Here is a 13,741-nt window from a genome sequence, read left to right as displayed (position 1 = left end):
CATTGCTCAGTCTACATCAGATGCCCTTCTACTTTCCCCTTCTCACCAGTGGAAGCTGGTCCTTAAGGGCAAATGGAGCACTGCTCCGCCAACCTCGGTTTGCCATCAGCCAGCTCCCCAACTGCTGGCCTTACCATCAACCCAACAGGTGGCTCTGGCTGTCAGCTTCCTCCTCCTTAGTCTCAGCTTTGGTTGTGTAGGACTCAGCAAGGAGACAAACTGAGGACTAGTAGTCTCTGCCCGTCATTGGTTATAACTGATACAGTTGGCATCCTTGCTTTTCGCCCCACCGGTCCTAAAGGCCACTAGCCACCACTGCCTCCCACCTTCCTTCTCCTCTCTGAGCTCTCCCCACCACCACGAACATTAAATTAGGGGCCACATTTTCTCAGCCCTGTTTTAGCTCAACCAACACACTCCTGGCCCCTGAAAATGTCCGAGTGCCTTTTATTTTCCAAGTGGAATCAGAATGTGTTCTACTCTCCATCTGGACATGCTTAATGGCTCCTCCTGCTTATGTCTTCTAAAAACACTTACACACAAACACACCATACAAAGTACACTTTCCTTCCTTGTTCTCCTGTTTTTGTCTTTAAAACACATTCCAGTTTTATTTTTATATCCTTGGCTCAAGATTGCTTCCTTCATTATTCACAAAAGGTCCTTAATATTTCAGGACTGATAGAAGTTTCTTTGCACTCTTTAAAGCTGCTGCACGGGATTCCACACTTTACAGAATTAATTCCAGATCAACTCACTCAAGAGATTTTTGGTGCCATTTAAATAGAATCCAGAGACCAGAAGTGCAATGTCAGTTGGGGGAAGGAGGTTGATTTAGGGAAATCCGGAGTGAATTTAGCTACTCATCCACCACCCAAATGCTATTTTGCTCCATGTTTCTTGCTTTAGCATTCCACCATGCATGCCAATATTTAGAATGACAAAGAGGAGAGCAAACAAAATATATAAGAGTTTTTGCCACACTGAAATGACTTTTTTGATCCTTGAAAAAAAAAGTACATGGGGGAATTAAATACAAAATGCAGGTGCAGAAGAACAGATAGTCATGGCATAGAATCACAGGTTTGGAAGGCACAAAATGTTTTTTGGGGTGATATCCTTTTACTTTTTTGGCATTCATGGGATGCTTCCAGACTGCCCCTATTTTTGAATGGTTTTAACAAACATACCAGAAAATTCTGGTTGATTGGAAGGTCTTGTGGAAGAAACCCACATCCCCCAAAGATTAGGCTTTTTGCAATAAGGAAAGTGATGAGGGTATGTACTGGAATGTGTAGGATAACACTTGCTTCGACTCACTGTTGTCTCACCTCCCTGCAAGCAAATTGGGATGAATCTATCATAAGATCAGTTCAAGGTGCTTCCCTATTTGGTCAAATATGGTGATATATGAATTTACACCCAGTAGGTACCTTTATTTCCTATTCTTCATAACTGGTTGTTTTAGCATGATATCAGATTATATTCATGGACTTTTATTTTGCATGGGAGTATAACAGAGAGAAGTCTAAATCTGTGAGCATTTGCATAACAAAAGGAAATGGTGTCCTTAATGCCCCCACTGTGTTTTGACAGAGACAGATTCCGAACAATGATCAACGTGCTGGGGGATGCTCTGGCTGCTGGAATCATGGCTCACATCTGCAGAAAAGAATTCACCAAGGATGGGTCTGAGGTGGGAGAAAATTTAACCATGGAGTTATAGTGTTGCACTTCCAACCAAAACAATAATAAAAATGGAATGTAGTGGTAGGCACATTGTGTGGATTATCAATGTTTGAGGGCTAAACTGTGTGTTTTAAATTATATTCATCCCGTGTTAACAGCCTTTCTTGCACTTCAGACTGCAGATGAGGATGGCGCAAATACAGGAAGCTGTGTTACACCGTGAGCCGGCAACTTAAGCCGGCATTTAACTTGTGTGCATTCAGCTTTACACACATGGCAAAACATAAATAAAAGGGGGCATGGTTCCAGGGGTAAAGGCTTTGGCAGTCCCACCTGCCATTGACCCCAAAGTGCTTTGACCACATGTGATTTTGGCTTTAGGCGCAATCCCTGGAACATAACCCGCCGTAAGCTGCAGGTTTACTGTCTTGAGTCAGACATTTGCTGCATCTAGCTTAGCACTGTCTACAATGACTAGCCGTGGCTCTCCAGGGTTTCAGATGGGACTCAATCAACTTGGAATTGAACCTGGGATATTCTGCATGCAAAGCAGATGCTTAACCACTGAAATATGACCCTCCCCCATGTGTTTAAATGATTCCCCTTACTTCAAAACTCTATGCTTTTGGATAACTATATGTCAGGAAGAAGAGTTCTAGACTAGCCTGCTTTATAGTGTGCCTTTCAATGTGCAGAAAGTTATTGTTGTTTTAGTGTAGGAACACCCGCACATGCACACACCCCCTAATCTGAACTGGTACAATTCCAGAAGGGTCATAGATTTCTGAATTTGTAGCTCCAATCTGGATTGTAGGGATTGTGAGTCCTGCCATTTTGAAACATGGCAATGCCCTATTGGCTTTTGACAGCTGTGTCGCTTGTGACCATAAATATATACCGTATTTTTCGCTCTATAACACGCACCAGACCATAACACGCACATCGTTTTTAGAGGAGGAAAACAAGGGAAAAAACATTCTGAATGAAACAGTGGACGTATCATTTTTGTGCTTCATGCTGTGGCCACAGACATGTGATCTGATGGTGAATTTGGGGTGACCCAATGCAAAAATCATTGAGAATCCCTGTGGATCCATGCTTTGTAACCACGTTTTTGCACCATTGCAGCCCCAGGCAACAGTGGGTGCGTGATTTTGGGGGGGGCAGGCTGTAGCCATGGACATGCTATGTGATCTGATGGTGAATTTGGGGTGACCCAATGCAAAGATCCTGAGGATCCATGTGGATCCATGCTTTGTAACCACATTTTAAGTGGGGAGGGAAGGAAAAACACAGAAGGGACAAGGAGCATGAGAGGGGTGTGCAGAGAAGCAGCTGGCTGAGAATGCAGGAGAGGGCTATAACGTGAGGAAAGGAAGGCAAAAGTTTCCCCCCACCCACCCACACAAGCCAGCCAGCGCTCGCTCTCTCCCACCTGCATGTTTTCCGGCTGCCTGATATATATATTTTTTAATTGCCTTGACAGAAGAAAGCATTTTAACTGCATTAAGAACTATTTAGCAGCGAAACCTAAGCTTTGCCATCCCTTAAGAGGTACAGACACTGTAATCTTCAAGATCGCATGAATTTACAGGCAAAACACTGTTTAAGGATTTCATCCTTTTAAATGGAAGAAAGCATATTTGAATGCTGTGTGTCCTCAAAAACAAAAAGCAGGAAGTCAAATCAGAATTTTAAGCTGAACCTGTAATCTCTCTTCCCTTCACAAACATTGTTCCCTCTGGAGCATGGAGAGGAATTAGAAGGAAGGATGCTCTGCTTTCCCCTCTGCTTGCCTGGAGGGGAGGGGCTTTCCCTGCTCTTTGTTCCGTTTGAGCAAACACAGCAACGAAACAGAGCGGGTGGGCAGTAAGACCCTGAGGCAGAATGCAGGAAATCAGCAGCTTCCTCTTTTCAGGTTTCCCTTCTCCGAGACACGATTTGATTTTTGCCTGATTTTTGCCTCCACTCGCGCCATTCGGCTCCAGGGACGCACAGACATTTCCCCTTCCTTTTTAGGAGAAAAAATCTGCGTGTTATAGAGAGAAAAATACGGTAATTCACAACACACAAAAGTGAGTGTGGTTTAATTCCTCTCCAGCTTTTGAAGACCCCAAGTTTCCATACACGTTAACGATACCACATGCAATAGTTTACCATCTCTAAAATAGTAATGGGAATCTCCCTGTTCCATTCATAGGTGCCTTTGATCTGTGAAACAAAACCCATCAGTATCCACCAGATCATGGCTTACCAGAGAAATGGCTGTGTGAAGAACATGAATGAGCCTCATGGACCTGAACCATCAAAGACATTCCAGCATCAAATACCTGTTCAAGTGGAGCAAGAAGAAAACCCGACAGAAACTCATACAGAGAAATCTAGCAGTAAGGACCACTGCACTATTGAAATCAATGAACTGGAGACAAATGTGTAACTGTTAATCTGGAGGTATTTGAAACCTAATGACTACCTCGCAGCTGGAATTGGGAGACAGCCTTTTGCCTTGAATGGGAAAACATGGAATGACTGCCATGTGCGAACTACGGCTGTGAGGCCAGCTGTGAACATCTGTGAAGAAGAAGAAAGAAGGCTTCAACGAGTGTGGGGGTTTTTCAGTAGCTTGGTTGGTTTTGGTACAAAGGAACTGATCAGTGGACAACTTTGGTTTACTCTAGGCAACCTTATATGACTCTGCTTATGCTGCTCTTTAAAAGAACTCTGACCCCTTTAAAATGATTCATAAGAGCTAACCGTCTCACTGTCCTCCTAATCATGAAGATAACCTCAATATTCACAATTCCTTTATTTCACTGAACAGCTTCAAAATTAACATTAGCCTCAAACAGTAAAATTTTTGCATTCAATTAACAGGGCAACAAATCAAAAAGACATTTATCTTAATGAAAGGCCAAAGTAATAATATTTCCCATTTGAAATGGGATGTCATTATTATAAACCTTACAAAATTAAATATGTTTGCACATAGCAACATCAGCTCATGGAGTCTTCCCTCTCCACCAGAGATCATGATCTCTGCAAGGAGATCATAAGCATGTGCTTTCATTTTCAGTCAACTGCTGATTGTCATTATATGCAATCCCTGACAAACTGTGGTTAGGGTTTGCTATGGTTTACTGAAAGAACTCAACTTTAAACCATGGTTATTGATCCTGGCTTATTTCAATAAACGATAGGAATGCTAACCACAGTTCCTGGTTGGGACATAAAAACAAACCACGGTTAATTTAAAATGGAGGGGGATGCTTCCCATCTCCTCCTTGAAGCATGCCAGAGGAGGAAAGAGAAGACTCATATGACTCGTGTGTGTCATATGAAACAGTGGTTCATGTGAATCACGCCAGTAAGTTATTATGTAGCAAACCACTCTGAATTGCAATTTAACTCTCCATGCTATCCATTATTCTGTTGAAATATTAGTCTCTCTGTACTCAGGTTGACTCACTATTCTGTGAGAAGAATGCAAGCACTCTAGATTTGTGCAGTTAAAGTGGTTTAAAGGACCACTTCACATCAAATCCATTTTTTTTAAAGAATCAGACCCTTTGCAGTTTGGAAACTGACAGAAATGTATTGAAAAGTGAGGGACGAACAAATAACTAACGGGAAGATGTATAAATATCGTGACAGCAAATCAGGATGAATGCAGGACTGATACTCATTGTTGTATAACTGCCCTGCAAATAAGACAGAATGAATACTCAATAAAGGCCACTTATAATCTAACCTCTGCATAAGCTTTGTGCAAGCAAACTCAATAAACTGGTTTTCTAGAGGAGCCATATGGCAATTTCATTGCATTTCAGTAGCTGCATTCTCCTGTATCACCGTTGGCTGTGATGGTAATGACTGAGTACAAAAAAGGGATCTGTGCAAATCAGGGATTCTCAAAATCCTTTTTTACTTCTTTTGCAATACAGAGTGTTTGTTACTTGGCTAATCGTTTTTTTAAGTTTTTCATGTGTATGTTGCCATGTATATTACCTTTTTGGAACTAATGAGAAGGTTGTTTGTTTGTTTCTTTAACAAACCTGTTATTTGGAAGAGGGTCTCAAAGGTAGGCATTAAGCTAGTCTACAAATATCCCATCATGTTTGCCTTCCAAGTGCCAGATGTGTGTGCTTCTCTTCTTCTTTTTTCCTTCGTTTTAAAAAATCTTGTTCCATTCTATAACAGCATCCACAGCATCTAGACTGCAGGAGTCCAAACACACACACAAAACCTGGTGCTACAGAAGAGTACGCAGCGTTCTCTTCTTTGTATAGACTGTATATATATACCATGACGTTTATGGCCCAGATCGTTTGACTAATATAGAGCTTGTGGTCAGAGAGCAGACTAAACATAGGCTGGGATCCAGTGTACATGACTGGCACATTTTCATTGTAACGCTGTCCTTACTTCCATAGTAAATGTTCTTGTGAACTTCCATCCTTAAACTTGTTTTTCTGAATTAATAATCATGCTCCACACACACACACACACACACACACACACACACACACACACGGCTAGACCTTCAGCTCCATTCCAAGTATCCAGCCACACATTCCTGTGCTTCTAATAATGGGAATGGCAGTCATTTGAAGTTGAAGCAGCTTGAAGGATGGGGGAAGACTGTGGCTGTTGCGTAGGCTATGCCAATTTCTCAGTCTAATTGGCAGAAGGTTATTAGAGGCGGCCAAGACTCCCATAGTCTTGTTGCACAGAAGATGGAATTGATTCCACTCTGAGAGCTAGTGTGATGTAGGGATTGGATTCAAGTGACTTTTACTCAGAGTAGGCCCATTGAGATTAATGACCATATTGAACTTAATTTCAGTGGGTTTCTTCTGAGTAAAAGTTAGGTGTCTACAACCCTAGGATTGTGACTGAGGAGAGTCGGGTTCAAATGCCTCTCACTCTGGAAGCTTTATAGATAGGGTTGGGCCATTTGGTGTCACCCAGCCTAAAAAAATTCTTGAGATTAGAAAGGTGGGGAGGAACCAAGTGTGCCACCTAGAGCTCCTTAGAAAGGCAGAATAAAAATGTATTAGAAACCTAGCAGGTGACATAGCTTTATGCGTGCCCCCTGCATGATGGCAAGGTACATCTGCCAAAATTCTCCTCTGCAGAACCGTTGAAAGTGTGGGAACCCTTTTCTCTTCTTCCTCTGGGCAGCAGATGTGGGATCAGGAGGTTCATCTGGTAGGCCGTGACTTAGGATCGGATTCTGAAGAAGAGGTGACTGAGTGATTGGAAAGCTGCCTGCTTCTGAGACTGGAAGCTATTCTCCTTTTCAGTGCCTGCTTTGGAGAAGAGAGGTCCTTCACAGAAGATTGTTTCCCTAAACCCTTCTGTTCACTTTGAGCTGACTTCACAGTTCTCTCTGCATCTGCTTTCGTTCTCTTTTCTTTCACTTCTCCTTCCTTTCTTTAAAAAGAACTTTCTCACGGATCACTCACTACGCTGGCGTTTTGCTGGTCTCCCACCCCTGCCTTATTCCTTCATTGGAGGGAGGGAGGAACTTTTATGTCACATCGTTTGATGAGAAATAGAGACGGGGCCTTTGGGGGAAGGAGGAAACGATGACACGATCTTTGCCACATCAGAGCCGCCCCTAACATTTTTATATTGGTGGGAATTTGCTGTGGACCCTGGCTTCTTATTTTTATATATAGGTTGAGATACTTTAAGAATGTTTTCTTTATTTCTCGAATCCTTAAATTATAAAACAACTCTCCCTGTACAACCAGTATGACCAATTGTACCATATATTGATTACCAGTGTTTTCAATGGGAAATGTTTTTAATAAACATACCGTTGTGAAGAGGTTTGCCTATGTGCTACTTAAATGAGATTATTTTTCACCTTCAAACAGAGATTAATATTGTCAGATATCTGACAAGATGTTCTACAGCTCTTGAATTAGATATTTTGAATATAGCTTTCAAATTTGCATTCTCAAAGAGGATTTATTATTATTATTATTATTGGAAAATTTAAATTTGAATACTTTGGACATGTTGCCATCTCTCAATTGTCTTGATCTTTGCAGGGTTTGCATATGAAATCTAACAAGTTGTCAGATACTACATATAATTACATGTTAATGAAATGATGTCAGATTAATACCATTGCATCATAACTACCAAATATTTTTCAATATTAAAAGCTACTGATTGCCAACAATCAAATACAGTTAAATGTTATATACCAAGTGGTTTTCAGAGTGTTTCTGGGGAACCTTGAGTTCCTCAACGAGAAGATAACTACTGCGGGACAAAATAAATTTGTGTACATAACTACTAATTTTCCAGTGGCGTGTACAGTTGTAAGAGAATGCTAGATGTATTTTAACACACATTCTCAGTTAACAGTGGACAGTAGTGAGGCCCAACAGTGGCCCAGGTGAACTGAGTGCGCTCTTGGACATGACCCAGATCATTCTAGAATATGCAATAACTTTTTTGGTTGATGCAGAGAAAGTTGCCTGAATTGTGAGATACCATTGCATAGGACAGCAGAGTCTTGTGGCACTTAAAGACTAAACTGTTTGACATAAGCTTTTGTGGACTGCAGAACACTTCATCAGATACATATTAGGCTGAAACTGTCTTTATACTAGTCATACTAGTAGCATTTATTATTTTTTATATCACTCTTATTAGTATGAAAACCAAAACCACTCCATTCTGCAAAAAAGGGGGGGAGGCTGTTTTGCTTATTCCTTTATGACATGGATTTGGCGCATGTCTCTCCACAATTATAATTTCCCACAGTTTACTGTTTAAGAGATCTATTGTTAGAGTCCTGAAACATATGGCTGCCACAGAATTTGCTTCTATTCTCTATTTGTGCACGCCCAACAGAAACCATTTCAGTAGTGTGGAAGAAGGGGCCCAGTTAGGTAGGCAAACTGTGAATTCAGTCTCACATTAAAGCATATGGCTCGGGTCTCGTTTTCCTGCAATATATCACTGCAGCTGTTGATTATGTAAGTGGTATGTGTAGACACTTTGTACTGGTGAAAATGCTTCTCATATGTTCTCCAGGAGACAACCAACATGTGATCCCCGCAGGCTCAGAAGATAATATAAAGCAAACCATCTGCAAATCACAACTGCATTCTGTCCGGGAGATACCATACCGCTCAATGGAAGGGAAATAGCTTTGAATTGGCAAGGTTTGCTGCTGTTTCCTTCTGCCTTAAACCCCACCCCCAAACTGAAAAAGTAATTTACATTTTATATAAACAGGCTTGGAGTACGCAGAAAGGAAAAAACAGGAGAGGGAAATACTAAATGGAGAAAATAATAGAGGAAATCAGATCAATTAAATAGGCAATGTAACACTCCAAGAATTCATTATTAGGGAAACTTTAGGCTGGAGTTTCATTTGCCTTACAAGTGGAGCAATAAAAGTGAATTCAGCAGCAGCTTTTAATGCCTGTCTGAGAGATTTCCAATATTTCCTGCAGCAGACTAGGTGTTGCAAATTCCCTCTAGCCTCTCTCCAGTTAGATCGCATATGTAGCTGGGGGAAAGTGATGAGTGGACCTGCCCAAGTGTATGTGCATGATAGGAATTTGTTTCAATGCTATTTTTACTAATTTTCTTTAACTTTCTGGGAGCTGAGCTGCACCACTGACTCAAGATACACATGTATCTTGATGTACTGGGAGCCTAAGAAACAATAGACATGATTCAGTTTACAAGATGAAAACTATTATTTAATACCCAGACACCCTCCTTCTTCATCCCAGAATTCCCTTTGCCTTTCTAATTCCATGTTAAGTCAGGGTATCCTAGCTGCACTGCAGTTAAAACTCAGGCATTCTGGGGTGCTGTCTAGGATCAATAAATGTATCTTCCACCAGTCAGCGACTACATCACAGTTTGCCTCCTTTGTTCTACAGCAGGGGGAAGGTCAAAAGCAGGCCACGGTCAACTTAGTAGTGGACCACTGGCCAAATTCCAGTGGGTCACCTACTTTCTAAGGGCTTCTGGGCGTCTTCCAAATAATGCTGGGTAACTGTGTGGGCCTCAGCACTCAATATTCTTACGTAAGGGTGCAAACTCAGGGTAACTTCACATACATTAGCTACTGATTAACTGTAAAGAGATCTTGAGTGTTCATTCTTGTTTTTTTTAAGTGGATTTGTTGGTGGACTGTACAGATTTTAGTTAAACAGAGAGAGGGAGAGAGGGAGAACATGCCACATATTGAAGCCACTCCTTCCCTGTTCTAGGAGTAGCTAGGCTGAGGCACAAAAAAGGGTTGTTATAGCTATTCCACAGATATTTCTTTCCCTGCTCTAATTTCAGGCAGGTCAAGGATGAGTGAAGGTCAGGATGGGGGGACAGAGACAGGAACAGTTCACTTCCTTCTCCTCTCATGTGGTTTTTAAGTGTATCTGGCTGGTTGCTCATCTATTCCTGAGTGAACTAAAGGCAGCCATCTAGCACGCGGCTCAAACTTAGAATTCTCCTGTTTCCCAGTGACGTTTTATGGGACAACAACGATTCCAATAATGATGCGGCATTATTTTGACCTACTAACCCAATATTTATAAAACCATGCTCCAGGGAACTCCACTGTTCCTCAGAAGCTTAGCAAAGATTCATGACTGATAAACATGACTGGTAGACAAGCATGGCTAAAAGACAGCTTGCCTATCACTAGGCTACTAATCTTCCCCTGCAAACTGTAGCAATCTCAATTCACAATGGGCTGGAATATGGAACCTATGGGCCTCCAGAAGTTGTTGGACTACAACTCCCATCTTCTGTGACCACTGGTCATGCTGGCTGGGTCTGACTGGAGTTGAAATGCAACAGCACCTGAAGATCCACAGTTTCCCCATCTCTGATGTGAGCAATGATGAAGTCTCCCAGGCCTGACCTGTGCTGACTGTGCACCTGAGAACACATCCCAGCATCTTCTACAAAGGAAAGTGGGTGTGGAGCAAGGCAAGCAAGAATGCAGAGAGTCATCTCCAAAGATAAAAAGCCTGAAAAATTCCACACCGTGGTTCCCAGGAGGATAATCCTGTGTTAAAATTATATGAACAACTTTGCTTGTTAATCCTTGCCTGTCTGCTTACAACGGTATGCTTAAAGAAAAAGAGAGAAGGAATAATTAATTGTCTTTGTAAGCCAATGCAAGATGAGACACGTTTATTTATTACTTTAATCAAAAGCTTCTAAGACACAGAGTTTTAGCCCAGCAGTGTCAAGAGACAGTAGAATCTATGCATCCAGGAGGAAAGCCCAGTAGTAAAGGGCAGACCTCACTGAAAATAACCCGTTCATCTAAGGTATAAAGCTGAAGACTATGCTTATAAGTCCTCTCACCACCACGGACTAAAAGAGCACAATTCAACCAAATGAAGCTGACCTGCAGATTATACATCAATAGCACAAGCGTATGCATGTCTACTGAGAAGTAAGTCCCATTAAGTTGAGCGGACCTTACTCCCTGGTGTTTATAGGATTGAAGTCAAATGTGTTACACACACATTTGCAGCATAGTACTAAGGAATCAAGCATTTAGAAGACATTATCGCAAACTATTTACTAAATGGTTGCCTAGAACGTAATCTAAATATTTAATTTCTTAACAATAATATTTACTCGTTTTACACATGAGAAACACGTAGGCTAAGCATTTCTTGTGTGCAAAGGACAGTGAACCTATTTCAGAGATTTCAAAACCAATGCAAAGCAAAAGTGAGCCAATTTAACCACAGAATACAGGTCATCACAACATGGCATAACTTCAAGGAATTAAGCCCCTGACAAATATTTATTTGCTATACGCACACACAAACCCTTTCATACCAACAGACAAACATACTCTCTCATAAAACCATTTGCACACACACACCTGCCTAATACACTACTCCAGTTGCTAGCATCTGGCGTGATTGCAAGGGAGGCGAGGACTGCTCAGAGGAGAGAACTATTGGGCTAGTGGTAGCAGTAAGTCAGGTGGCTGGCTCCAGGGAGTATAGGAAGCCAGCTAGCCAGCCTAGTACACTGTGATGTCTGCCTTCTACCCAGTGTACTCTTCCATAGCTGCTAGGCACTGAAGGTTAGAATGAGGAGGAAAACAGAGGCCTAGATTCATACCAGAAGCAAGGTTACTATGGCACCACAGAGGACTCATTTCAAGCTGGCTTTAGGCCTTGTTTCAGGACTTAAACAGCCCTGATCTCCCTTATTACTTGTATTGAGAGAGAGACAGGAAGAGTACAATGTTGTTATTCATTGATCTCTCAACAGCCTTTGATACCATCAACCATGGTATTCCCCCGAGTATATCTGCAGGAATGGGAAATGGTTCCCCTCCTACCTGCAGGGATATTTCCAGAGAGTGGCAGTGGAGGATTTCTGCTCAGCCATTGTTCATCCTCTTGCCACCCCATTGCTTCTTAACAGCTACTTGAAGCCACTGAGAGGTCATCTGAGGACCTGGGGTGCAGCATCACCAGCATCTATCTCTCCATGTCATCAGAATCAGATGGGGTTCCTCAGGTGCTGGGCCAGTGCCCAGAGGCAGAAAGGGGCTGGATGAGAGTCAACAAAGGGGCATCAACATGACAGAGGCATGGATGGTTCTCATGTCCAGGAACAGGGAAGATGTCCTGGGTGCACTCCCCATGAAAGAGCAGGTACACAGCTTGGGAGTACTTCGGGATTCATCTCTTTCATAGAGGCCCTCTTTCCAACACCCAGTGAGACACAAGCAACAGCATTCCTGAATCAGGATAGCCTTGCCATGGTGCTTCATGCTTTACTAATTAGTTTATTGTCCTGTGCTCTAAATGGGACTGACCTCGAAGATGCTTCAGAAATTGCAGCTGCTGCAGAATGCAGCTGTCAGGGTGCTGAGTGGTATGCTATTTGAAGTCATGTAGCACTGACCCTGCCCACACTACACTGGCACCAATAGCTTCCTGGGCCCAGTTTAAGGTTATTGGGTCTCAGATAGTTGAAGGAGTGCCTGTCCTGCTATCTACCAACCCAAGCCTTAAGATCTGCCAGGGTGGGAGGCTGCTGCAGCCCCAGCAATATGGGAAGTTCACCACAGGCTGATGCACTGCAGGGTGTTCTGGGTGGTGGCATCCCACTTTGGAATGCCCACTCCCAGGACATCTGATTGGTCTCCTTAGTTCTCAGTTTTAGACAGAGCCTGAAGACACATCTCATTACCCAAGGATCTGTGAATGTTTGATGTATTCCAGCATCAGATATTGTGATATATTTAGCTGTTGTGAGATCTGGCTGATATGATTTCATTGTATTTATTATGTATGCCACCCTGGGATATTTTGATGAACTCCAGCTAAATAAATTGAGCAAATAACAAATAAATTTGCGTACTGGTGTCACGATATTATTGAGAATCTAAATATATATTAGACAAAACACACACACAAAAAAACCCCAACCCATCTGGCTAAAAGGGTTGTTTACATCCATTGTTATACAGATTTCTCTTCTACTAACAGCAGCAGTGCTGTATTGTGAGCAGATGGTCAGGGCTGGAAGTGTGCTGCCTTTGGCAAAGGGGATTACAAATGAGGCCCTTAGCTTTAGGACTACCACAGCTCAGCTTCTCTGGGCTTAACTTAAGGGACTTTGGGATCAAGTTCTGTATTGTGTTCTTTGTGGCTGCTAAAGATATCTAGGCTACATGTGACACACAGAGAAGAAACAAGATGTACATAGAGGTCTATCACGATGTATGGGTGTCTCCAGGATGTTGGTACTTTGCAGGAAGAATTCAAGTGCATGTCAAACTTTTAGGCTGGCATAATTAAAGCACTCTTGTCCTAGCTCAGCAAATTTGCTTTAAAAAAAATGCAAGTGAAGGTGAAATGTGTGAGATAAACTAATGAATAACAGAGAGATGTGAACACACCCTGCAGATCTGGATGGATACTGGATGAATAACTGTCCTACGAAACAAATCAAAATCAGTCCTCAATAAAGACTAGAGTCTAACCACCACATAAGCATTGTGCAAGCAAATCAGGTTGAATGC

At 42.1% G+C, this 13,741-nt stretch overlaps 1 protein-coding gene across 2 annotated transcripts in view; it reads left to right on the top strand.

Annotated features, from left to right (window-relative positions):
• Window positions 1-7,520, top strand: part of SLC1A7 (solute carrier family 1 member 7) — a 42,237-nt gene extending 34,717 nt beyond the window's left edge. For both annotated transcript variants that reach the window (XM_081195402.1, XM_081195403.1), the window contains 2 exons: window positions 1,597-1,696; window positions 3,890-7,520. In XM_081195402.1, coding sequence (XP_081051528.1) covers window positions 1,597-1,696; window positions 3,890-4,126 — 337 coding nt within the window. In that variant the 3' untranslated portion in view covers window positions 4,127-7,520. The remainder of the gene's footprint in view (window positions 1-1,596; window positions 1,697-3,889) is intronic.
• The last annotated feature ends 6,221 nt before the right edge of the window (window positions 7,521-13,741 follow it).

The sequence above is a fragment of the Podarcis bocagei genome (genome assembly GCF_964188305.1).
Source record: "Podarcis bocagei genome assembly, chromosome: 5".
Taxonomy (NCBI): domain Eukaryota; kingdom Metazoa; phylum Chordata; class Lepidosauria; order Squamata; family Lacertidae; genus Podarcis; species Podarcis bocagei.
This window is presented reverse-complemented; position numbering and strand designations above follow the sequence as displayed.